Source organism: Pseudonaja textilis, unplaced genomic scaffold (assembly GCF_049901715.1).
Source record: "Pseudonaja textilis isolate UNSWEBS1 unplaced genomic scaffold, rPseTex1.2 PTEXSCF20, whole genome shotgun sequence".
NCBI lineage: Eukaryota > Metazoa > Chordata > Lepidosauria > Squamata > Elapidae > Pseudonaja > Pseudonaja textilis.
This window is the reverse complement of record NW_028262864.1, coordinates 601,894-628,441: the sequence shown is the minus strand read 5'-3', so window position 1 is coordinate 628,441 and position 26,548 is coordinate 601,894. Positions and strand designations below refer to the sequence as shown.

The following is a 26,548-nucleotide window of genomic DNA, read 5'->3' as shown; positions in this document are numbered from 1 at the left end:
ACTGAAATGAGAGAGGGGCCACACGGCCCCTTGCCCTCAGAAGCCCTCGTTTTGACATCATCTGCCCTTTTTAAAAAAATGCCTCTCCTTGCTTATATCCCAAAGCAGGGGTCGCCAACCTTTTGGACCTCAGGGACAACCAAACTCATAATTTTAAATCCTGGGAACCACTAATATGAATTTTGACTGATGGTGGCTTGCTGACGTTGGTGGGAGAGAGAGATCTGTTCTTACCTCTCTCTCTCTCTCTCTCTCTCTCACACACACACACACACCTGTCCAAAGCAGCCACATTCCTAACCTGCTTAGAAGAAAGAAGCTACAGCTCCGTAGCCCGGCAAGTTCCCCCCACTCCACCCTTTCCCCCCTCCCCTCACTACCTCTTCTTGTTCCAACTCAAGACTTGTGTTCCCGTGGGCCAGCCATGTGGGCGGCACAGTCTTGTTTTCCCGTGCAGCCTGGGTTAATTGCTTGGGGGGGGGGTGCTCTGGGGGTGATATTTCTCTGCGGTCCACCAAAATTTTCTCGTGGACCGCCAGTGGGCTGCGGCCCACCAGTTGGCGACCGCTGTCCCAAAGGCAGTTTTCTGTATTGCACGCGACACAGCCTAGAAAAATCTTTTTCTTCCGTTTCTTTTTGGATCCAGGCTGTTCCAGGCATTTTTTTTCTATTGCACATTTTTTCTCTCCAAAGGCACAGCTTCTTGAGTTCGGGGTTTTTTGTCTTCTTTTTCCCCATAGGAGGTCAACATTTACCCTCTAGAACAGCGGTCGCCAACCAGTGGGCCGCAGCCCACTGGTGGTCCATGAGAAAATGTTGGTGGTCCACAGAGAAATATCACCCCCAGAGCACCCCCCCCATAGCAATTAACCCAGGCTGCACGGGAAAAAAAGGCTGTGCCGCCCACATGGCTGGCCTGCAGGAACACAAGGCTTGCGTTGGAACACGAAGAGGTAGTGAGGGGAGGGGGGAAAGGGTGGAGGGGGGGAACTTGCCTGGCTACCGAGCTGTAGCTAGCTTCTTTTAAGCAGGTTAGGAATGTGGCTGCCTTGGATGGGTGTGTGTGTGTGTGTGAGTGTGAGGGATCTCTGTGTTAGATCGGATCTCTCTCTTCCCCTGCCAAGCGGAGTTCAAAAGCAGAAATGTGGCTGCCATGGAGGATGTGTGTGTGTGTGAGAGAGAGAGAGATAAGAACAGATCTCTCTCTCTCCCACCAACGTCAGCAAGCCACCGTCAGTCAAAATTCATATTAGTGGTCCCCGGGATTTAAAATTATGAGTTTGGTTGTCCCTGAGGTCCAAAAGGTTGGCGACCCCTGCTCTAGAAGGCAAATTATCTCTCCTATTCCCCCCACCCACCCCCTAAGTCCCAGCCCCTGGCAAGGTAAGCCTTTGCTTCCTTAGCTGGTGAATTTTCACACGTGGGGGGCGGGGAACGGGACACCATGCATGTTTAAAGTGCTTCATTCTCAGAAATTTTGCAATTTCTCCCATTTCATATTTTGCAACCCCCAGGAATCGGGGCTGGAATAATCCCAAAGAGATTCTCCCAGGAGCAAGCATCCTCTCCTTTGTGACCTATCCACCTCCTTCCATTTTCCTGAAGAGGCATCTCGTAGCGTGGTACAGAAATACCCTCTTTTTTTTCCACACACACCTGAATTTGAGGGAATCGGTGCAATTCCTGGGTTCCCCAATGTCCTTTTTTTCTTCCTCCCCCACTCCTCCCACACCACCTACCCCTAAGCCTGGTGTCAGGAATCTCCCATTCACCCTCTCTCGTTAAGTTTATGTTTTTTTTTTTTAAGTATTCAAACGCTGTGAGAAAGAGGTTTATAAAAGCATAAAAGGAAACAGCTGGCGTGGGGACAGTGGCTTGTTTCTTCTTTTGGTCTGGTTGGTTGGTTGGTTGGTTGGTTGGTTGGGCTTGTTTTTCGCCTTGTTGGTTTGCTTTGAAAAGAAGAAGGTCGAGAAAAAGGAAGCAAGCAAAGAGAGCAAGGAAAGGGGGGGTTGGTTTGTTTGTTTAAAAAAGGCGGAGAATTAAAGATTAGGGAAGGAAATAAGAGAGTGGCACGAAAACGTTGTGAATTTTCTCAAATTTGCACCATTTCTAAAGATGGATGGGTGCTTTCTCACGGTGTCTATTCAGAGAAAGTTGGAATGCAGAAAAAAACAATCCACCTTTTGTTGAAACCAGGGGTGCGATTCAGCTGGTATAACAACCAGATCGGTGAGCGCATGCGTGCCAAATGCACGCTCTGTGTGTGTGCTCTGAATTTAAAAAAGCTAATACTTACCTTCAACTACAGCTGAAGAAAACAGCTGAGGCGCGGCATATAGCTCTGCTGCATGAATCAGCTGTGCTCTAACAAAGACATAAAGTACAGGAAAGAGCAGGGGTGGGAGGGCAGGCCCACATGCTTGTCAGAGAGAACCGGTTCGGAGCCAGCTGATCATCGGAACAAGAGGTTCACCCAAACCAGTCTAAACCGTAAGAATCCTACCTCTGGTTGAAACGGGAACCATCTCCCTGCCTGTATAGGAAGTCCTTGACTTACAACTGTTTGTTTAGTGACCATTCAAAGTTACAAGGGCACTGAAAAAAATGACTTAAGATCAGTCTTTGCAATTTAGGACCATCCCCAAGGTCACAAGAACAAGGCTGCTGAAAGTTACAAGGCCGATAAAAAAATGTGACGTATGACCGGTCCTCGCACTTATGACCATCCTCAAGGTCAGGTGAACAAAATTCCCGGGAATCATGTGATCACCTTCCCGACCAGATTCCTATACGCAACATCAAGGGAGGGAAAGCCAGATTCACTTAACATCTGTCCGATTCTCTTAACTGCAGCAAAAAAGGCCATAAAATTAGGTGCAGCTCCCTTATTAAAAACTGCCTTGCTTAGTCACAAAAATTCTGGTTGTAAGTTGAGGACTGCCTGTATTCCTAAGGCTGGAGGGAAGAACCCCAAACCAACAACTTCAATGTGTAGGAATTGTGTGTGTGTGTACATGTGTGACTTCATTACAAGCAAACCGGCCACCAAATGTTGATGTTCTCTCTAATCCAACCATCCTAATATTTAATTCTCCAGAGGGTAAAATTTCTCCTTGGACCTTGGCTCAATTTTACTCCCGGGCCCAACGGTTCCACAATGGAAGGGAAAAACGGGGAAAGGGGCTGGATGGGGAAAAAAATAAAATGAATGAATGAAGCAGAAAAAAGGAGATGGTCGTTATTTGAGGGCGAAAGCAGCAAAGAGGAAGGAAGAGAATGAAAATCACCAGTAGAAAGAGAGCCCTTTATATGTAAACGATCTAGAAAATTTAAAGAGGCAGCCAGAGTCACGGCTGGGGTGAGTAAAGACATGTGAACAAAGCGGGGGGGAGAGGTGGGAGGGTGGGAGAAGAGAGGCAGAGATCAGAGTTTGTTATCAAACTTCTTTGGGGGAAGAGGAGGAAGAGGAGGAGGAGGAAATGGGAGAACGAAGGACAAAGGGCTCCTCCTGCCTCCATCATCCCTTCTCAAGCCAGGAGGAGGGAGAACAGGTAAGCCAGACTCATGTCCACCAACAGGACGGCTGCCACGACCAGCAAGTGAGACCCCTGAAAGAGAAGAGGGAAAAAAAATCACAATAAAAAAAAAACACGATTAATATCACTTTATAAGACCACACTTGGAATCTTGCATCCAGTTTTGGTCGCTGCTATCAGGATTCCGGCAGTCACGCCAATTAAATCATGAGTCTTGAGCAAAACTTCAAAAGGATTTATTGGGGGTTAACATGTCCGGCACTGCCCAAATATTTTATGAGTTGACAGCCACAATATAACAAAAAAAAGAGGTTGGGACCAGGGGTGGGCTTCAAATTTTTTTAGCAACCGGTTCTCTGCCCGGTTGCTGGGTAGGCATGGCCATGGTGGGCATGGCCTAGTTGGCCTTCTGCACCACAGCCGGGGGTGTGTGTGTTTTCGCCCTCCCCATGCTCTGGAGGCTTTCCTCGAGCCTCCAGGAGGGCGAAAATGGCCTCCCTGGGCTCCGGAGGCCCCAAGCCTCCGCACAGGCCCTGCACTTACCTGGCATCCAAAACAGGCCATGTGGAGACTCCTGGGAGGGGGCGGGGTGCAGCCAGCTAGGGGTCAGATTTGCCAGTTCACCGAATCGGTCATTAAAAATGATAAAATTAGCTACCGGTTCACTCGAACCAGAGTGAACCAGTAGCAGCCCACCCCTAGTTGGGATGCTAGAAAGAGTGCAGAGAAGAGCATTCAAGATGATCAGGGGGCTGGAGGCTGAAATATATATAAAGAGCAGTTGCTGTAATTCGGTATTGTCTCATTTAATGAAAAGAAGGACCGGGGGGACAGGATAGTGGTCTTCCAATATTTGAGGGGTTGCCACAAAGAAGAGGAGATAAAATTATTCTCCAAAGAACCAGAGGGCAGGACAAGAAAGAATGGTTGGAAACTAATCAAAGAGAGAAACAACCTAGAAATAAGGAGAAATTTCCTGACAGCGAGGACAATTAACCAGTGGAACTCCTTGCCTCCTGAAGTTGTGGGTGCTCCATCACTGGAGATTTTTAAGAAGACGCTGGACAGCGATTTGTCTAAAATGATATAGGATCTCATGAATTGGGGGTTGGACTAGAAGACCTCTGAGGTCCCTTCCACCTCTTTTTTTTCCTGTTAACTTCCCACTTTATTCTTCCTCATTTAAAAAAATCAATAATCCACGAGATAATGTCCAATTTAAAATTTTTAAGGCTTGCAGGAATTAGGTATGGCCAGTCTAGAGAAAAGAAGGATTAGGGATGACATGATAGGAATATTCCAGTACTTGAGGGGCTGCTACAAAGAAGAGTGGGGTCAACTTATTTTCCAAAGCACCCGAATTCACCAAACCAGTGCCCGGATAACATCATGGACTATGCTCCTGCTGTCCCCCCCACAGTCCGACTCCAAGCCCCCCTTGAGAGCAGAACTGCTGGATTATTGATGACCTGCAGTTCTGCCAGCCCCCCCACCCCCTCCCACCATTCCCAATACCCCGCCTCCCCACTGCGGTTGTACCGACCAACCAACTGGCAAAGACCGCCCTGATGCTGCAGTGAAGAAGGCAGGACAAACCAGGATGCTGTTGCCGAAGAAAGGATGCTGTTGCCTAGCGACGGGAGGAAGGCGGCTAGCCAATCCTTTTGTGGACGCTGGGGGGTGGTGGTTCTTCCCAACCCCCCTCCCTCCCTCCCTCCCTCCCTCCTTCCTGCTTCTTATTCCCAGCTGTATTCCAGAAGGAAAGGAGGGGGAATACATTTAAAAATATATATGTAAATAACAGACGTGGTTTGGGGTGGGGAAATAGGGGAGGGGGAGAAAGGAGGAAGGGCAAGCACTGTGAAAAAACCCTGAGGATGTTTTATAGGGGGCAGTGAGATATCCCATGGTTCTACCAAGAGGGTCAAACCGTGGTTTATTTGTTGTCGGGCAGGGATATGCTTGCAGGGATATACTTGGGGGGTCTTATGAATGGGCTGGAGAGAATTGGGAGGTTTAAAAAAAGGGGGGGGGGATTTGCCCCTCCTTGGTTGTGCAAATGAGGTGGGGGGATGTTTAGTTCAGATTGCAGGGAGGAGTGGGAGCAAGCGCTCTATGGAAAAGCAGAAAATTGTGTTGGGTGGATTTTGGGACTTCTTGTAGATCTCTGTGAATTGTGTGCATCACACAAGAACTGTTTTGGGTTGTGTGGATTGTGCTAGCAGAGAGGGGGTGGCTATTTTCTCTTGGAGGGGTGTTGAGATGCTCCTGGCAACATTGGATGGATGGGTGGGGTGGTTTTGCAAAACCTACAGCCTTCCTCCAACTGCCCCTCCCCCCCAGACTGCAGTTCAACTGAAAATGGGAAGTCCTCGGCTTACCGACCACAATTGGTATGGAAAATAAAAATTCAACGGTGCTGATATGAAGCGTGACGCCACATGATCCGACCTTTGTGGCTTTTTGCGGCTGGCTTCCATATTGATTTTTGTTCGTTGGAAGCCAGCTGGGAAGGTCACAAATGATGGTGCACATTGGCCCCGGGGAAACAACTGCACCCATCACAAAAAGAGGACAATTTGCCAAGTGTACAAACCCACAATCAGGTGATGCGGAGACCCAGTCATGGTTGAACGTGTGACCGTGTCACAGGTCCCTATTTTCAGGGCTGTTGTAACTTTGAGTACAAGCAGTCCTCGATTTAACAACCCCCATTGGGCCCAAAATTTCTGTTGTTAAGTGAGATCATTGTTAAGTGGGTTTTGCTCACAAAAGGAGATCACGTGACCCCCGGGCCACTGCAGCTGTCATAAACTAAGAGTCAGTTATCAAGAGGCTGAATGTAAATCACGTGACCCTGGGGACACAGCAATGGTCATAAGTGTGAAAAACGGTCGTAAATTGCTTTTTTCAGTGCCTTTGTAACTTTGAACAGTCACTAAGCAAATTGTTATAAATCGAGGACTCCCTGTAATATTTAAATAGAAAGCTTGTGTGCTTCAACTCTTGCTAGACCATAACCTGTTCGGTTGGATTGTGGGTTTTGTGTAGCATTAAACCTGCCTATTGTAACTTGTAAATCATGGTTTATTATCTTAGTTTCAGTGTTGGGATTCAACCGGTTCGCATCGGTTCAGGAGAACTGTTTGTTAACTTTCTGAGCAGTACAGAGAACCAGTTGTTGGAAGAAATCTTCCAACAGCCTTTTGGTTTATTTCCCACTTTACATGGCTAATCCTGTCAGGAAGGCAGGAAGGAAATATTCTGGGTTTTATCTGTGAACCTAACCATGGTTTAGTAAGATGTGTGAATCATGCCTTAGGACAGTAGGAACTTAAAATGTTTGAGCTTTAAGCTTCCTTTTGCTCCAAAGATCATCATTTTTTGATGCAATTAAGGATGTTGAGGGCAGCATAAAAAAATTCAAGATGGCTGCCACAACTATATTTACAATAATGGGTGAAGCTGAAACATTTGAGTCCCAAAAGTGTTTTTTTCCAAAAGCATCTGAACTTTCTTGGTTTATTCTTTCAAAATGTTTCACTTCTCATCCAAGAACCGAACTGAAGAAGCTTCTTGGATGAGAAGCTAAACATTTTTAAAGACAAAAACCAAGAAAATTCAGTTGTCTTTTGGGGGAAAAAAGCACCTTTGGGACAACCACGATCTGGATGATTGAGAATTTCCATAGATATGGGACATTCAAAGTTTGCTTAGACTTGAGGATGTTTTTCCCCCTTATTCTTAAGAAAAATAAGAAAACATGGGTTGTCCTCGACTTACAACAGTTCACTTAGTGACTATTCAAAGTTACAAGTTCGAAAAAAGTGACTGAGGGACCATTTTTCACACTTACAACCGTTGCCAGCATCTCCATGGTCACATGATCTACATTCGGATGCTTGGCAACTGACTCATATTTACGATGGTTGCAGTGTCCCGGGGTCACGTGATCCCCCTTTGTGACCTTCTGACAAGCAAAGTCAACAGGGAAACCAGATTCACTTAACGACTGTATTACTAATTTAACAACTGCAGTGATTCACTTAACAGTGGCAAGAAAGGTCATAAAATGGGGCAAAACTCACTGAACCAATTTCTCACTTAGCAACATAAATTTGGGGCTCAATTGTGATCATAAGGTGAGGACTATAAATAACTTTGCTGCCTTTAAACAGTGGTCAGTCCACATCACACATCCAGCTGTGATATGCTATTGTGATTTTCTGAATAAACTGCCATTGTCTGATTCCTCACAATGCTAAGACGTAGGCCAGCAAGCCCCCTTTTGATGAAGCACCTTCTGTGGGCCCAGACGGATCTCCCTGTACTTTTAACAAAGGCCTGACAGGCAGAAATACAACAGGTTGGGTTTCTCACAGTATTTGGGATTCACTTATGAAAGGCTGCCTCCAACCTCAGTTTTTACCAGAGGTATAAAACACAAAAACCTTTTTGTGCAAAACCCATGTTTGGTTGGACTGTGTTTTGTGTACCCTCCCGAGGTGGGACTACAGTGCCCATCATCCCTGGCCAGGAGGGTCAGGAGTTAGCCCAACACATAAAAAGAACAGCAGATGGGACAAAGTCATTCGTGGAACTTCCCAAAACCTAAATCCTTACTACACATCAGAGGATTCAAGAACTCACTTAACAGAATAACAGAGTTGGAAGGGACCTTGGAGATCTTCTAGTCCAGCCCCCTGCACAAGCAGGAGACGCTATACCATCTCAGCGAAACGATTGTCCAATCTCTTCTTAAAAACTTCCAGTGTTGGAGCACCCACAACTTCTGGTGGCAAGCTGTTCCACCGATTAATTGTCCTCACTGTCAGGAAATTCCTCCTGAGTTCTAGGTTGCTTCTCTCCTTAGTTAGTTTCCATCAACTTGGATCTGTTTCCCTGTTGTGGGAAAGGGGCATGGGAGAGAACCCTAAAACAGGTCAGAGGTTGTGTTTTCTTGATGGGGTGTATCCAGGAATGGGTCAAAAAAACTAAAGAGACTGGCCACCACTATAGGGTGGCCTACGGTGATCACCATATATGATCAAAGCAGAATCTTGTGGTGGATCAATGTTGACTTTGTTCAGCATTCCTACACCTGCCTTTGCCTCCAGCATCCTTAGATGTTGTTCTTTCTTTCCTTGGATGATGTCCAAGATCATCATCTTCGACTCTGAAGATGGTCTTGGCCATTTAGCTCAGATCTAAGGCATCGGGCATGGTGCTTTAGAGCTAAATGGAATCACCCATCTAGACTCGCCAGTGCTACACGTGTTTCCCCTAAAATAAGACCCAGTTTTATTTTTTGGGAGCTCCAAAATAAGCACTAGGCCTTATATTCAGGGGATGTCTTTTTTCCCATTTACGGGAGGCCCAGTTCTTCTGCTTGCTTGAGGCCACAACAGAGCAGGGAAGCCGAGACATGGTGGGATGTGGAATGGGCGGGCAGGTGTGGAGGCTCATCTTCAAGTCTCTCAGCTTTCCCTCAGCCCAAGTAACTCGTCGAGATTGCCTGCCTTCCCCCTGCACTTCTGCCTACATCTGCTACTGGTGCCAGTGTGCAAAGACAAGCCTCCCATGGCCGCCCTCCTGCTGTGGCCCACTGACTCTCGGCTTTCCTGAATCCCGTGCAATGTGTCTGGATCATGTGCCTCCCCCTTGCCTCTGCCTCCATCTGCTGTTTAGACAGGTAATCAACTCACCTGCCCTGTGCAGGCTTATGCTGCTACTGGACACCATCGGCCCCAATGCCCTTGCTGCCTCTGGTGCTGGCCACACCTCCCACAGATGACCCTAACAAGGGCTTATTTTTGGGATAGGGCTTATATTAGGAGAAACAGGGTATCACAAACTCTACTCAGCTTAGCCAGGAAGACGAATCTAATGTCCATCTAAGGCAGGGGTCTCCAACCTTGGCAACTTTAAGACTTGTCAACTTCAACTCCCAGAATTCCCAGAATTCAACTCCCAGAAAAGCAAAGCTGGCTGAGGAATTTTGGGAGTTGAAGTCCACAAGTCTTAAAATTGCCAAGGTTGGAGACCCCTGATCTAAGGTGTCCCACCCTCCTTAAAATGCGTTGACCTCTTACCTGTCTCCCCCTTTGGACTGCTTGTAGACTCTCTGGTCCCTCCAGAAGAGAAGACCTGCACGATTCCTTGTTCTTGGGTTCTGCATCAACCGGAATTCCCAAGGGTACTGCATCGTCCTGGTTCCCCCCGGGATAAGTCTTAGAAGCATTCCCTTCTTCCTCCTCTTCTTCTTCCTCTTCTCGTAGGCTGCCTGAGCTGCCAGTAGCTGGGCTGCCTGGCTGAGGATGCTGAGGGACCCTCTCATAATCTTCTTCCTTGGCTTTGTAGCTACTCAGCTGCCCCCGTTCCTCCTCGCCTTCCCACAACCCCTCAGGAACAAGCTGCAGTGTCTGAGATGGGAAACTACCCCACAAACCCCACTCTTCCTCTACATCTGAGGCTTCAGGGAAGAGCTGGCGAGGACCCCCATTCTCCAAGGGAGGCCAAGTCTGCCAAGAGTCCCCCCGCCAAGGTTGTAGCAGAGTGGGAGGGTAACTTGGTAAGCTCAGATCTGGGGTAACGCTGGAAGGGGTGATGCCGTTCTCGCAGACGTGGGGACTGTCGTACTCATGGAAATTGGTGTTGGTGCCTTCTGAATCTAACCGGCCCTGTGGCTCTGGGGAAGGAGAAGTGACTGGCAGTTAAAGAAGGGATGGGTGTAAAAAGCTCTGGGTTCAAGAAAGTTTGGCAGTGGAAATCGCTCTGATATCATGATCTCCTGTTCTCGACTGTAGGACAAAAATACAGTGGTACCTTGGTATCATTGTTAATTGGTTCTGGGAGGTGCCAAAAAACAATGAGTACCAAATATTTTTTTCCTGTAAGGAATGCTGTAGTGAGTCACAACATTGACAAGTTCTAGCTGGTGTGTTGAGTACCAAACAAAAGATGAGTACTAGGGCAAAATGTTCACATCAAAATGTGTTGAGCATCAAATCCAATGAGTTGCAAAGCAGTTCAGTACCAAGGTACTACTGTAGTTAAATGTCCACTCGGGATTGTAAAAATTAGAACAGGTGTGTAATAGGAGTGGTCCTGTTATTTATTAATGACACCCCTTTTTAAATTAGATTTCACAGCAATATTTTTCAACCTTAGTCGCTTGAAGATGGGTGGACTTCAACTCCCAGAATTTCCCAGCCAGCATGTGCTGGCTGGGGAATTCTGGGAGTTGAAATCCACCTATCTTCAAGGGACTAAGGTTGAAAAAATGCTCTTCTATGGCAACATTAATGTAATATACATGACACTTTATAACAGAACAACAGAGTGGGAAGGGACCTTGGAGGTCTTCTAGTCCAACCCTCTGCTCAGGCAGAAAACTTTATAACCGTGATGGCGAACCTATGGCACACGTTCCAGAAGTAGCACGCAGAGCCATTACTGCTGGCACATGAGCCTTTGCCCAGAGCAGGTCTACTGCGCATGAGCCTACGCTGCCCACCCGACAGCTGATTGTTGGGTATCTGGCATGCATGTGCGGGGGACGGGGGTGCACTGGGGAGGCACTCACGCATGTGCAGAAATGTGCAGAAATGTGCAGCATGGGGGTCGCATGCACATGCGTAAGGGCATGGTGCGGACCTGCATGCATTGCCTTCTGGGTGCTGGCATGCGAGAGTGTGCACAAAAGCGCACACACAATTATCAGCACAGGAGTCCAAAAAGGTTAGCCACCACTGCTCTATAACATTTCTGACAAATGAGTGATCCCAGGAATGTACTATTGGGTTAAGAAGGGAATTGAGGACTTGTGGAACCTTTGAGAAGAGAGCAGAGGGACGTGTCATGTTTCAGAAGACGAGACTATGCACCAAAAACCCATTGATTGCTTGGGCCTTCGCCACCACCCCTGCCAAAAAAGGACTACCACCACCCCATTCTCCAGGGCTGAATTTCGAAGGAGGTAGAACATCTTTACTTCTGAAGAGCCATCATGCAAGCATCTCACCTGAGTCTGCTAGAATGGGCTGTAGTTCTTGAGCCAAAATTTTGGCCAAACGGGAAGCTTCAAGAGCCTTTTCGGCTGCCCCAAGGGCAGTGGCCGCCTTCAGACGAGCTTCTGCAGCCCTGGGGCGGAGAAAGTTTTGGGTCAATGAGGAAAGAAGGTCTTTTCTGAAGACTCTCCTTCTCAGGTGGCCCTCCATGATGTTCAAAGAATTGATGGAGAAAGTGTTCGGTCAATGGAGAAAGAAATCTTTCCTAAATGTGTCCTCCTAAGGTGGCCATGATGTTCATAGAATTGATGGAGAAAGTATAGGATCAACGGGGAAAGAAAGCTCTTTCTAAAATTTGTCCTCCTATGGTGACACCTCCCCCCCCCCAATGATGTTCAAAGAATTGATGGAGAGTATGTTGGGTCAACTGAGAAAGAAGGCCCTTTCTGAAGACTCTCCTCCTAAGGTGCCCCTCTTTGAACTTCAAAAAATCACTTCAAGGTGGTCAATGCTGGCCACCTTAGCTAGGAGCATCGTAACCAACATTGCCTCCATAAACCTTGCTCTTCAAGCTTTGAGGCTAGTCCTCAGCTTCAGATCTGGAACTGCTGAGCCCTTTTCTTTCATTTTCAAAACTCATTATGGATTCACTTCACAATTTCATTCAACAACAGGAGCCGAAATCATTGATTAACCAAAATCTGTTCCAACTTTGGCCATTCATCCTGGGATGGAGAACCTTCCTCCAAGTATTGAAAAATTTGGGAAAATATTACCATGTACCATAGTTCGATTTTGCAGGTCTTGTCAACTTTGTTGTTGTCATTGTTATTATATAATGTTTTCAACCCAAATCCATTAGGCTACAGGATTTTGATAAGGAATTTTGTCTGGAAAACTAGAATTCTGATGGCTTTGGGGAAAAGCTGAGATACAGGTAGGCCCAGGGGTGGGATTCTCCTGATTTGGACTGGTTTGGGCAACCCCCTAGCTGCGATGATCAACTGGCTCCGAACCAGTGTGATCCAACAATCATGTGGGCCCACCCCTGCGCTGTACTCACCTATATCTGCTCAGCTGATTTGCACGGCAGAGCTGATTGCCATGTCTCAGCTGTGTTACTTCCCTGAAGTAACATCAAAGGTAATTGCAAAAGCTGTGTGTGCACGTGCACATGCAAAGCACGCAATTAGCAAACCTGCTGTTACACCAGGAGAATCCCACCCATCTTAAAGTGGTTAAGGTTGAGAAATTTAGGTTGAGAATTTACTAGCGTAAATTCAAGAATTTAAAAGGAGGGGCTTTGCTTTCTAGCCTGTTTTCCCCAAAATAAGACCTATCCTGAAAATAAAACCAAGCATGTTTTTACACGTGCACCTAATATATGCCCTACCCACAAAATAAGCCCTATTTAAGAGCCTGTACAGCCACCCTGCTGCCCATACTGTCTGGTTTCTTGCGGTGCCGCGGCCACGATGTGAGGCAGGGTGGTGATGGAGCTGCCCCACACAGCCCACACCAGCTTACCTCAGGGCCCCCACAGCCAGGCCCCTCACACCCCGAGACCTGCCTTGTGGTGGCAGCATTGGAACCATGTGGAGCAGGAGCCCACATGGCTGCTGGCTCACTTCTTCTGCTTGCTTGCAGCCGCAATGGAGAAGGAGGTCAAGCGGTGTGTTGGTACCATGGCAGGTGTCGGGGCATGGATGGCCTGGCTACAGGGGCCCTGAGGTAAGCCAATGCTGGGTACATGAGCCAGTTCCACCTACCCTGCCTCGTGCCAGCAGCACTGGTGCACTGCATGGCCTCCTGCCCCGCCAGGAACAAGCAGAAAAAGTGGGCCTCTGTTACGTGCAGGGGAAAAAACAAGACACCCCTGAAAATAAGCCCTAGTGTTTAATTTGGGGCCCAAAAGAAAATAAGACCCAGTCTTATATTTGGGGAAACAGGGGTAGTTTCTGCCATCCCTTTATACATGTAGTCCTCGATTCACAACCATTCGCTTAGTGAATGTTCCAAGTTGCAACCAAACAGAAGAAAGAGGTTTATGACCGATCCTCAGACTTATGACCATTGCAGCTTCCTGTAATCAAAATTGGGGCACTTGACAATTGACATGTACAGGTACTCCTTGACTTACAAAGTTCAACAGCACTGAAAAGTGACTTATGACCTTTTTTCAGACTTATGACCTATGCAGCATCCCCATGGTCACATGATTTACATTCGGATGCTTGACAATTGACTCACATTTATGACGGTTGCAGGGTGCAAGAATCACGTGACCCCCTTTTGCAACCTTCTGACCAGCAAAGGCAATGGGGAAGCCAAATTCACTTAACAACTGTGTTATTAAATTAACTGTCATGATTTGCTTAACAAGCATGGCAAGAAGCATCGTATAATGGGTCCAGAAATAAAACTTCTCACTTAGCAACATAAATTCTGGGCTCAACTCAATTGTCAACTCAATTCTTAGCAACTCAAATTCTGTCATAAGTCGAGGACTAACTGTATTTACGACATCAAGCATCATGGGGATGACCATTTACGACTATCTTGGCCAGTGTCTGACCAGCAAAGCTAATGGGGGAAGCCAGATTGTCTTAATGACCATGTGACTCACTTAACAACTGCAGCAATTTGCTTAACAACCATGAGAAAAACAGTTGTTAAAATTGGGCACAACTCTCTTAACCAATGCCTTGCTTAGCAACAGAAATGCTCTTCTACCATTGTGGTCGTAAGGTGAGTACTGGGAATAGAATAGAACAGAACAGAATAGAGCTGGAAGAGACCTTGAAGGTCTTCTAGTCCAATCCCCTGTGCTCAAGCAGGAGACCCTCTACAATTTCAGATAAGTGACTGTCTAGATTCTTCTTATAAACCTCCACTGTTGGAGCATCCAAGATTTCTGGTGGCAAGATGTTCCACTGGTTATTTGTCTTCACTGTTAGGAAGTTTCTCCTTAATACCAGGTTGCTTCTCTCCTTCATTAGTTTCCACCCATTGCTTCTTGTCCTGCCTTCAGGTGCTTTGCAGAATAATTTGACCCACTCTTCTTTGGGGCAGCCCCTCAAATACTGGAATACTGCTATCGTCACCCAGTGGTGGGATTCAATTTTTTTTTACTACCGGTTCTGTGGGCATGGCTTGGTGGGCATGGCAGGGGAAGGATACTGTAAAATCTCCAGTCAGAGGTGGTATTTGTCGGTTGTCCAAACTACTCAAAATTTCCGCTATTGGTTCTCCAGAACAGGTCAGAACCTGCTGAATACCACCTCTGGTGTCACTAATTCCCTCTGTCCCTCTGGTGTCACTTAATTCTTCTTTTCTTTATACTAGCCAGACCCAAATCCTGCAGCCATTCTGCATATGGTTTAATCTCCAGACCTGTAAATGAGCATTATCTAATTTTTGGATGAAGGCCAGCTCTTCCTGTACTTCCTGCCCTCAATCCATGCATGGTCTCCACCTCTGAGGATCTAAACATACCCTCTTCATTCCCTCTCCATTTACAACTGGTTGGAACTGCAACACATCCCAAAGCTGCTTCTTCAAAAAGCAGCTGGTCTTTCTTTGCTTTTCCTTGAAGAGGTTTCAGTTCTCATCTGAGAACTTTTCTTCAGTTCTGACTGAATGGCGGAGGATGGAAGGATTTATATTCTTATGCAGTCATCTGGTCATTAGTACTCTCTCTGAGAGCCATTGAGGCCATAGAGGTTTATCTGAGCCCTCAGGGTCCCCTGAATAGCACTTCCAAGAAGGTTCCACACCCATTTGCACTATTCAGGGGACCCTGAGGGCACAGATAAACCCCCAAGTCACCTCAACGGCTCTCAGAGAGAATACAAACAACCAGAGGACTGCAAGGAATGCAGGTAGTCCTTGATGTACGACCACAATTAAGCCCAAAATTTTTGTTGCTAAAGTGAGATGTTGGTTAAGCAAGTTTTGCCCCCATTTTGTAACCTTTCTTGTCACAGTTGTTAAGTGAATCCCTGCAGTTGTTACTTTAGTATTGTGGTTAAGTGAATCTGGCTTTGTCATTGACTCTGCTTGTTCGAAGTTTGCATGAGGTGATCCCATGACACTGGGACACTGCAACTGTCATAAATACGAGTCAATTTGCCAAGCTTCTGAATTTTTATCATGTGAACCTGGGGACAATGGTGATAAGTATGAAAAGCATTCCTAAGTCACTTTTTTCAGTGCCGGTGTAACTTTGAATGGGGACTATCTGAATAAATCCTTCCATCCTTCACCATTCACTCAGAACAGAAGAAACTTCTAGGATGAGAAGTGAAACCTCTTCAAGGAACAAAGGAAATCCAATTGCCTTTTGAAAAACAAAAGCACTTTTGGGACAACCCTGACCTGGATGGTTGAAGTTCTCCATAGACATGCCATTTTAATCATCGCCTAACCCACGGGTCTGCAACCTTAAACACTCAAAAAGCCATTTGGGGGCTTCCGGTTTTGCAAGGCTTCGGCAGCAGCAGGAATCCGCAATCATGCGTGGTTCCTGCTGCGCTCGCTGCTGAAGTTCCTCCGATCCAGTTGGTTCTGGAGGATATGGTTGCCCCATAGAGGCAACCGAAGAGAGAGGAGATCCAGACAGGGATTTGGGGGTATCGCAAACCCCCTCCCCAGCCGGCAAAACTCCTTTTTCCCAAGACGGTGGAGCAGCGGTCAGCAATGGCCGCCACAAAGAAGCCTGCAGCCGGGTAAGATTTGTGCAGGAGGAAGCTGGAGAAAGGGAAAGGGGTTTTTTTTTTTTTGGCTGAACCAGGACAACAAGGAACTCTTAAATACCTTGGAAATTAAACTGCTTGAAGGATCCATTGTTTCCCAAAGAAGGCTGTAAAAGCGGCGGAAGAAAAGTTAAAGGGAAAGTTTTTTCTCTCACTCTCCCTCCCCACGGAAATAGCAGAGGGAATCTGGAAAACCTGCTTGGGCACAGCAAACCTGAAACTTAAAGCCAAGGAGGTAAAAGATTTTTGAATATTGGAATTAAAAACTTAAAAATTTCTTAATCTTTTTTTTTTTGCTATAAGTGGGAGGGAAGAGGTAAAGAACTTACTTTAAGATTGTATTGAAGGAGACTGCTTGGACTTTATAAGACTAGAAATAAATGGTGATAAAACTTCTAGAAAATTATTTTGGATCTGTGTAATTGAATTCTACCCCAGGAAGAAAAAATATAAAAAGAAGAAAGTGCTAAACGAAACAATCTGTTCTGATTTGGATTTGCTTTGTGACTTTGTGACTCTTGGGAACTACTTCTTGAAAGATCAAAAACATCTGGGTTGTTTTTTCTTTTATTTTAAAAAAGCCATTTGGACCTGTTTCCCACAGAAAAGAAAACACTGGGACCCAATAATTTAACAACTGGTGTGACTGGATGGGCGTGGCCAACTTGATGTCACTCACTCCCACCCAGTCACCTCCTGCTCTGGAATATGGAGCGAGTCTCCATCCCCTGCCATAACCCTTACCTTCTCAGGCCAGGCGAGGAGTGATGGGGAGGGGAGGGGTGGAACCAGCCAGTGATGGGATCAGCCAACAGGGAGCCGCAGCAGAGAGCCGAAAGAGCCGCATGTGGGTCCAGAGCCACAGGTTGCAGACCCCTGGCCTAACCCCAATATAGGTAGTCCCCGACTTACAACAGTTCATTTAGTGACCATTCAATGTTACAACAGCACTGAAAAAAGGGATTTATGACTATTTTTCATACCTTTGCAGCATTCCCATGATCACCTGATCAAAATTCAGATGCTTGGCACAACTGACTCATATTTATGATGGTCTCAGTGCCCTGCAGGTCATGCAAACCCCTTTTACAACCTTCTGACAAGCAAAATCAATGGGGAATGCCGGATTCACTGAACAACCAGGTGACTAACCTATCGATTGCAGTGATTCACTTAACAACAGTGGCGAGAAAAGTAGTAAAATGGGGCAAAGCTCACTCAACCAATGTCTCACTTAATAATGGAAATGCTGGGCTCAATTGGGGTCATAAGTCGAGGTCTACCTGTAGGTTACAAAAATTCGCTGTGGAATCCAAAAAGAAGGAAATTAAAAAGGAATTATTGTTGCAATGGGGGGGGGGGGTTCTGCTTGGATGCAACCCCCAACCCTCCCCCGCAAAAGCCCTGGATGGCTCCACCTCACTTCCTCCCATCTCATCCCTGGTCCATGCCCATAGGATGCTGCGACTGTTGCCATAGCAGCCGTCAGCCAATCATCTCACCCCTCCTCCTGTTGCCTAGGTGACCGGGCAGCCTACACTGGGAGCCAGCCTTTTTACACATTCACACACACATATAAACACAAATACACGTGTGTGCGCTCGCCACATACAGATATAGATGGACTCACCTACAGTTTTATTATACTAAGAGAAAAAAAGAATGAGAGAGATGAAGAGGGAAAAAGAGAGTGACAAACAGAGAGTAAGAGAGAGAAAGAGAGGGAGAAAGAGAGGGCAAAAGAGAGAAAGGGAGAGAGAAAGGGAGAGAGAGAAAGAGAGAGAGAGAGAGAGGGAGAAAGAGAAAGGGAGAGAGAAAGAGGGAGAAAGAGAGAGAGAGGGAGAAAGAAATAAAGAGAAAAATGGAGAGAGAGAAAAGAGGGAGAAAGAGAAAGAGAGAGGGGGCGGGGAGGGAGGCCTGGTTGGGGAACAGGAAGGGATGTGAAAAGAAAACTATAGAAGAAAAATAGGTAGAAGAAAAATATAGCTAGAAAAGGGCTATAAAAGGGATCTTTTAAATAGAAAGGAAAAAAAGAAAAAAAGAAAGGAAAAACGGGATTTGGTGACTGAGAAAAAAAGAGGCAGAGCAGGAGAAGGATAAAAAAGAAAGAAAATATAGATGGATAAAAAGAGAAGAAAAAAAGATGGACAGATAGCCTTAGAAAATTGCAACAATTCATCCTATCTCTCTTTATTTTGAGGGCTGGAGCCAAAGCCTGCACACACAAAAACAACAACAAGCCTTTTTAATCCCTTGCCACCAATATTTTTATAATGAATTTTCTACCCGGAAGGCCCAATCACGATGGATTTTTTACACGCTAAAGTCCCTGTGGGACTCTCAAAAAAACACCAGAAAGAGAATTTTTGTTTTGTGTCTTTTTAAAATGGCTACTGCTGAGAGGAAGAAATTCTCCTCTTGACCATCTGTAATCCTGCATCCTCTCTTTAAAAAAAATATTTTAAAAAATCAGAATAAATCGAGGAACATGTTTTCCAATGAACCAATTTTACGCCAAGGAAGAAGCTAGGAATAAAACTCACAAAAACCTCGGAGTAAAATGGGCTTGTTAGAAATGTTGTCCCTCATGTGAAGTTCGTTTTAGTTCTAGAACCAAGGGTGTCCAACCTTGGCAACTTGAAGACTTGTGAACTTCAACTCCCAGAATTCCCCAGCCAGCCATGGCTAGCTGGGGAATTCTGAGAGTTGAAGTCCACAAGACTTTAAGTTGAAGGCCAGAAGTCTTCAAGTTGCTAAGTTTGGGCATCCCTGGTCTAGACCCATGATAGCAAACCTATGGCACTCGTGCCACAGGTGGCACGCAGAGCCATTTGTGTGGGCACGTGAGCTCCCAGACAAACTTACTGCACTGTGCATGTGCGGCCTCCCAGCTGATTTTCGGCCCGTTTGAGGCAGTTTCGCCCTCCCGGAGGCTCGAGGAAGCCTTTGCAGCCTCAAGAGGCTGAAAACGGGCCTTCCAGAAATACCGGGCGCAGCCGAACACGCCCGTTTTCAGGCTCCAGAGGCTTCCTTTGAGACTCCGGGAGGGCGAAACGGCCTCCCCGGGTTCCAGAAGCCTTCTGGAGGCTGAAACGGGCACTTCCAGTATTTCGAAGGCGTTTTTTCGCCTCCTGAGGCTGCAGAGGCTTCCCTCGAGCCTCCAGGAGGGCGAAACGGCCTCAAATGGGTCAAAAATCAGCTGGGAGGCACGCACATGCACAGTGCAGGTAAGTGGACAGGGCGAGGGTGTTGCACATGCATGTGCAGGTGGGGTGGGGCGCATTGCATTGTGGGTGCCGGCACACCACAACAAAAAGGTTCACCATTACTGGTCTAGACTATGGAAGAAGAACATCTTCTGATGTTCACAGATGTCTCGTGAGGATAACTCATTGACTCAATCATTCTCCACCCACATTTTAAAGATTCCTTCAAGGCAAGTTAATCTTCTTCCATGTCAACCATTGAGTGAAACCATCAATGAGAGGGTTGTAGGAATGTGCTGCCCTCTGTACTCTTTCCCAACCCCCATTCCTAGTTCCCCTTCTTACCTGGTGATGGCTAATTCTTGCTTCTGACGAGCCATGCTGACCGCTGTCTGGGCCACCTCAACTGCTCGGTCCACTTTCTCTTTGACTTTGCTCCGTCGAAGTGGGATGAGGTTCTTCACCTTCCCACTCACCAACCGGTTGAGCTTGTACTTCCCTTCTTCTTTGGAACCGTCGGGGTAGGTAGTGCGCCCATATCCATGTCGCCGGTTCCCCAGCCACTCACCTTCATACCGCAGCCTGTTGGAGCGGTGACTCACCCCGTAGCCACTGCGTTGGTCAGCCCGCCATTCTCCCGCGTAGACCTCAGTGGAAGAACCTTCAATGGTCAGAGTTGAAGGCAGCTCAGGAGGTTCAATCTCGGCATAGCTGAGGGTGGTGGCCTCGCTTCCCACTGAACTGACCCCTGCCTCACTCTTGAGGGACCCTCGCTTGCTGCCCAGAGAGGCTTTAGACTCGGCCCTCCGCACTCTTAGCCCGCTCAGGAGCAAGGAACGCCGGAAGAACCCTCCGCTTTTCTTCTTGGTCCCCTTGGGGAAGTCTGGATCTCCAGGGAAAGCTAAGACAAAGCCACCCCTGGACCCTGAGGCGGGGCTGTCCCCAGGGAGTGGTGAAGGATACAGCGAAGAAGGGAGAGGTACCACAAGGGCATTGTGATTGGCCTCACTGTGGAGAGACTCCAGTGAGGTCCGGTGTGGGGAGCGCACCAGGGTGGCTTGTCGATACGGGACACTCTGGCGCACTCCATATCCATGACGCTTGCCGGACTGCCACTGGCCTTGGTAAGTACCTACAATGGAGGGAAAGGTGAGGTCAACCAAGGAAGATGAAGGACATTCCAACAAAGTGGTCCAGCTGAAGAGGACAACTCAAGCCTTCTCAGACCTACCAAGAAGGAAGAACCGTCTTGGTGTATAGAAACTGGATCAAGAATCCCAGATGTTTGTGTTGGAGACCACGGAGAAAAGTCATGGGTGAGGTTCAAGGACCTACACAGGAGTGCCTTCCCCAGAAGACCCCAGGGTTTCAATTTTGAAAACAGGGTGGTTAAATGTCATGGATGGGACTTCATTGGTGTTGGTTTGCCTCCTACTGTTCTTTCAAGGTTTTACAAGATTAGTTGGTTATTCCCATGTTTAAAGGAGTTAGGGTTGCTTGAAGAGGGCGTGCAATGTGTGTGTGAAAACTTGCTACATTTTATAGCCCAGTTGAGTTTGAAACTCTACGATGAAATTGGATTGGCTTTTTATGGGCCACATCACCCACATCACAACCACCTCCACCCATTATCTTGATGGTGTTCTAGACTAGAGGAACATCTAGATGAAGATACAAAGCAACGGTGTGTGAACAGTGTGAGAGAGAAGTAGAAAGAAGTGTCACCACCATTGCCATCATCATTGCCATCATCATCACCACCTCCTGTCATGGGACACAAAGAGATGGTGTTCTAGAAGAACATCTGCCAGTAGATGAAGAGATGGAGCAAGGATGAGTATATGGAGAAATCTGACCAACTTTCTATGGACTGCATCATCCTCACTCACCACAACCATCACCATCACTATCACCACCATCACCTCCACCCTTATCTTGAGACACATAGATGGTGTGGCAGAAGAACCTCTAGATCAGTGGTGGCAAATCTTTTTCAGATCCCATGCTGATAATTGCGTGTGCACTTGTGTGCTCGTGTGCCAGCACTCAGAAGGCAATGCGTGCTGGCCCCACCCCATACCCCCTGTGCCTGCACGCACGATTCCCCTTGTCGTGCACCACGCGTCTGTACCTGCGCACGGGATCATTCCCATGCGCCATCCATCTGTGCATGCATATGCGATCCCTCCAAGCACTGAGCATCTCAGCGCATGCGGCCGTGACCCCTAGTGTGCTCTGCACATCTCTGTGCACACGAGTGTGTCTCCCGCCCACCCCCAGCGCAAGGACACCAGATACCCGACAATCAGCTGTCGGGTGGTGGCACGTGTGCACGTGCAATGGAGTTCTTCCAGGCGAGCTCTTGCGTGCTGGGGGAAATGGCTCTGCGTGCCACTTCCGGCACGCATGGCATAGGTTCGCCATCAGGTCTCTAGATGAAGAAACAAAGCAACAGTGTATGAACAGTGTGTTTGAGAGTGGTGCAAAGAACTGTCACCACCATTGGCATCGTCATCACCATCACCACCACAACCATCTCCACCACCATAACCTCCACCATTACCTTAGGACACACAGATGGTGTTCTAGAGGAACATCTAGATCAGTGGTTCCCAAAGTGGGCGGTACCACCCCCTGGGGGGGTGGGATACCTTAGGGGGGTGCTAAGAGGCAAGGGGGGCAGCAAGGGGGCACTAAGAGGTGGCAGGGTGGCGCTGGAGGTGGGCCTCTCACAGGGCACAATTCAGGGGTGAGAAAAAATCCTGCCACTGCATTCAAGGTGATGCCCCGCAGGATCACACCATTGACTTGCATGCTCCAGTGCAAGGGGATCAATGGGGTGATCCTGTGGGGCCTCACCCCGAATGCAGAATTGGGAAAGGAGAGCAAACCAGAGTGGCTTTGTTCTCCTTTCCAAACATCCCGCCACCACTGCATTCAGGGCAAGGCCCTGCAGGTCCACCACATTGAGCCCCTTGCACCAGAGGCACCTGCCCAAGCAAGTTCGAACGGAATGGTGCATGAAGTCAATGGGGTGAGCCTGAGAGAGAGAAAGAGAGAGGAAAGAGAGAGAGAGAGAAAGAGAAGGAAGAAGAGAAAGAGAAAAGGGACAGAAAGAAAATGGGACAGAGAAAGGGAGGGAAGGGAAGGAAGGGACAGAAAGAAAAAGAAATAAAGAGGGAGGGTGGGAGGGAGGAGAAATATAATATCTATTCTAGTCCAATCACCTGCTCCAGCAGGGTTAGAAGGGAGTGTGTGTGTTTCTGTGTGTTCTCCTTGTAATTTACCAGTACATTTTGGTTTTGCCTTCTTCAGAATTGGCACTGTAATACAGTGGGGAAAAGTAATTTTTTAGGGTGAAGGTCTGGTCCAATGGATCCTGTTTAAAGCCTCAACAAAATGCAAGAGCTTCCTGATAGTCTTGGCCATGTTTCATCCACAAAACTTTTAATTAATAGAAGCCAAAGATGTTTCAATGTGCTGGCAAAGATGCTGGCAAAGATGTTTCAATATGGAAAAGGGCCTCTAAACTAGGCCTCATTTCAATCTGATGCATCAAGTCTCTCCCTCTCTCCCTCTCCCACCTCCATTTCCCTCCTCTTTCTTTGTCCCTTTTTCTTTCTTTCCCTTTTTTCTTTTTTTTTTCTTCCTTTTCTCTTTCTCTCCTCTCTCTCTCTTTCCCTCTCCCAGGCTCACCCCATTGATTTGGTGCACCGCTCCACTTGGACTTGCTTGGGCAGGTCCCTCCAGTGCAGCGGGCTCAATGGGGTGAACCTGCAAGGCCGATACCTAGAATGCAGCAGTGATGGCACATTTGAAAAGTAGAGCAAAGCCAGAGGTCGGTAATTTTTGCTGCAAAGAATCACAAAAGCTTCTGGGGTGTGCACAAGAAGGGACACACATGTCAATGCAATTCAGCAACATAAAATAAAGAAATACAAATGAAACAAAGCAACAAGAATTGGCAAAACATCTCTGATTAGATTCTATTCACTACTAGAATCTAATCAGAGATGCTTTGCCAATTCTAGTCCAATGACCTGCTCCAGCAGGGTTAGAAGGGAGTGTGTGTGTGAGTGTGTGTGTGTGTGTGTGTGTGTGTGTGTGTGTATGGCTGTCAAAATTCCAAAAACAGGTCAAGTAGTTCTGGGGAGGCCAGTCATAAATTAGAACACTTGCCGAGCAACTGGCCATTAAGTGAGGCCCACTTATATTTGGTTTGCCAGTCACTAAACCACATCCACCCAGTCACGTGACCAGCAAGCCATGCCCACCCAGTCACATGACCAGCAAACCACACCCTCAAATTAGGCCATGCCCACGGAAATTTGAATCCTGTCCCTGGGGGGGGCATTGAGGATGAGTTTGTAGCACCAAGGGGGCAGTGGACTGAAAAAGATTGGGAACCACTGATCTAGATGAAGAAACAAAGCAACGGTGTACAAAAAGTGTGTGAGAGAGGTCCAAAGAACCACAGTACCCTCACCATCATCACCTCCACCCATTATCTTGAGGACAGAGAAATGGTGCTCTAGAGGAACATCTAGATGAAGAGATGAAGCAACGGTGCATGAAAAGTGCATGAAGAAATCTGACCAACTTTCTGGGGACACATCACCATCACCACCACTTAGGACACACAGATGGTGTGGTGGAGGAACATCTAGATGAGGAAATGGAGTAAGGGGGAATGAAAAGTCTATGGAGAAATCTGGCCCACTTTCTATGGACTGCATCACCATCAACCACTATCAGCACAACCATCACCACCAGTATCTTAGGACAGTGTTTTTCAATGTGTGGTATGTGTACCACTGGTGGTACTTCAGCACCTGGCAGGACATCTAGACCAGGGGTGTCCAACTGGATTTCTTTGAGGGCTGGATGAGCATTGTAGTTCTCCTCCATGGGCCAGCGAGGGGAGGGGAGATGGGACAAACACCTCCTAAAGCACCCTGCTGGCCAAAACGAGGCACAGGGGACCATGCAAGGCCCCTGTGCAGCTCATTTACAGCCTTCACAACCTCCTGCAGAACTCTTCTGGCCAGAAAGGGACACCACAGAGGCCCCGCAGGCCGGTCCTTTGATATTTCCAGGCTGGCTCCGTGGGCCAGATTTAAGCACCCCATGGGCTGGATTCATTGGGCCTTGAGTTTGATACCCCTTGACTTAGGACAATGGATGTCCTAAGGTGGTACGCTAGAGGAGAATCTAGACAAAGGTATGAAGCAATGGGGAACGAAAAGTGTGCGGAGAGATGGAAAGAACCCGGGTTCTTCTCCAATTGCCCCTCAACAGACTTACAGAGGAGAACTGGACAGGGACATGATGTCATGGGCCAAGTGGACAATCAGAAGACAGATACGATGTCAGGACCAACAGACCAAGAACAACAGTCCAGCCCCCAACCCTCTTCTCGGCCTCTTCTCCTGACTCACCTCCGTCCGTGTAGGTCTCCATCCCGTAGCCATCCTGAAGACCTTCACGCCACATGCCTTCGTAGACAACTCCCGAGTGGCTTTCCCAGATGCCCAGGTGGCCCTTCAGCCCATGGCACCACTCCCCCTTGTAACTCCACTTGCTCTTCCGCTCCGTGCCCAGGCCACTGCGCTTGCCTTGACTCCAGAAGCCCTGGTAGGTATTCCCACTGGGCCAAGTATAAACGCCCAGAGACTCAAAGCCGCGACTCCAACGCCCGCTGTACTCCCCCTGGGCTCCCGGGCCTGTGCACACCCCGTAGCCATGTGCCCGGCCCTCTTCCCAGTCGCCCACATAACAGCCTCCATCATCAAAATCAAATCTGCCTCCGTTGGACATTCATGTAATGTTTCTCCCCAGCCAGTCAGACTGCAGTTACCTCCGAGTCCCTGTGCGCATTTCTCCTGCCTGTCAAAGTCGTTTCTACATGGCTCAGCTCCACCCAGAGCAGCTTCAATCCTCCATGGTTCCCTCTGGATGGCCAGACATCGATCTGGCAAGCCGTTCTCCGTCTCTGGCCAGGAGTCTCCGGTTCGGCTGAACTGCAATTCCAAATTTGCTAATGCCGGCTTGTTTTGCTTTCGTTGGGCATCAGCTCCGGGGAGCACCGAGGAGGAGCACCGAGCCTCCAGAGTCCTGAAGCAGGAAGAAACTAGCGGTAGGGCGAGCCCACCCTTTAGTGGTAATAAACATGTGGCAGAGATGGGATTATATTACAGTTTAGAAAAAGTCACTGGTGTGAAAGTGCAAAATTTGTGTGAAAAAAATTCACACTGCTCTTCTTAGTATATAAGAAAAAAAAACCCACCCCAAAGTCTTCCAATTACAAACAAAGCAATGGTCCAGGAGTTATCTATAGATGTTCCTCAAGGCTTTGTGTTGTCTAGTTGGAGGTCCACAGAATTGGAGATGAGTTGGACACCTGGAATATCAGAAGATATGGATTTTCGGAGCTCTGTCGAGGAATCTGGTGGCGCTACAGACAATCAAAGTGCTTTGTAGAGCCTAGGGACAGCCAGTTGGTCTTTCTTTGGTGAGGACCAAACATGCTAATTCCTAGAAGAACTTCATTTTGGTGAGTCCTCTCGCTTTTTCAGCAGCAGGAAACAAACATTTGGGGACTGCTTTCCATGTCACAAGTTCAGGATATAGACAATGTGTAGGCCTGAACTCTTTGGTTGAGAAGCCTATTGGTTGAGAAAACTGTGGTGGCCTGGATTGATCAGTGGTGACTTATGGACAGAAGACAACCAGAAGGTGAATCCCTAACTGCAGGTGGCCATGAAGGCATGGTGATACTCCATTAAGGGCTGAGGGCCCTTTGAAGTCCTCAACTAGACTTGCTGAGATCTTCTCAGTCTTAGGCGGCCATCTCTGAATGGAGGTTCTGGAATTCAGAGTCCACAAACCTCTGTAGCATCAGACAGAAAAGTGGATCCTGGGGTTTTCCTCCCTAGGGCCCATCAGAAGCAATCTAGTCCATCCCCACAATTGTTCAACCTCTTCCAAGCTGGAGAGGCAGTAGGGTTGGTGAGGAGGAACACCAGGTGGGACAAAATGTAGAG

At 47.6% G+C, this 26,548-nt stretch overlaps 1 protein-coding gene across 1 annotated transcript; it reads right to left on the bottom strand.

Moving 5' to 3' along the window:
* Positions 1 to 1,755: 1,755 nt before the first annotated feature.
* LOC113451912 (junctophilin-4-like) lies at positions 1,756 to 26,548 on the bottom strand. Its single transcript, XM_087918899.1, has 5 exons — positions 24,944 to 26,548; positions 19,851 to 20,637; positions 11,560 to 11,678; positions 9,629 to 10,224; positions 1,756 to 3,608 (listed from the first exon to the last, which is right to left on the bottom strand). Exons 1-5 carry the CDS (start codon positions 25,320 to 25,322, stop codon positions 3,528 to 3,530), a joined length of 1,962 nt encoding a protein of 653 aa, XP_087775025.1. The 5' UTR covers positions 25,323 to 26,548; the 3' UTR covers positions 1,756 to 3,527.

Excerpts from the sequence above, each read along its gene's own strand:
- LOC113451912 (XM_087918899.1), bottom strand. The coding sequence starts at position 25,322 with ATGTCCAACGGAGGCAGATTTGATTTTGATGATGGAGGCTGTTATGTG. Across the intron at positions 10,225-11,559 it reads GCCCATTCTAGCAGACTCAG|AGCCACAGGGCCGGTTAGAT; the intron begins GTGAGATGCTTG and ends CTCCTTCCCCAG. Across the intron at positions 3,609-9,628 it reads CAGTCCAAAGGGGGAGACAG|GGGTCTCACTTGCTGGTCGT; the intron begins GTAAGAGGTCAA and ends CTTCTCTTTCAG.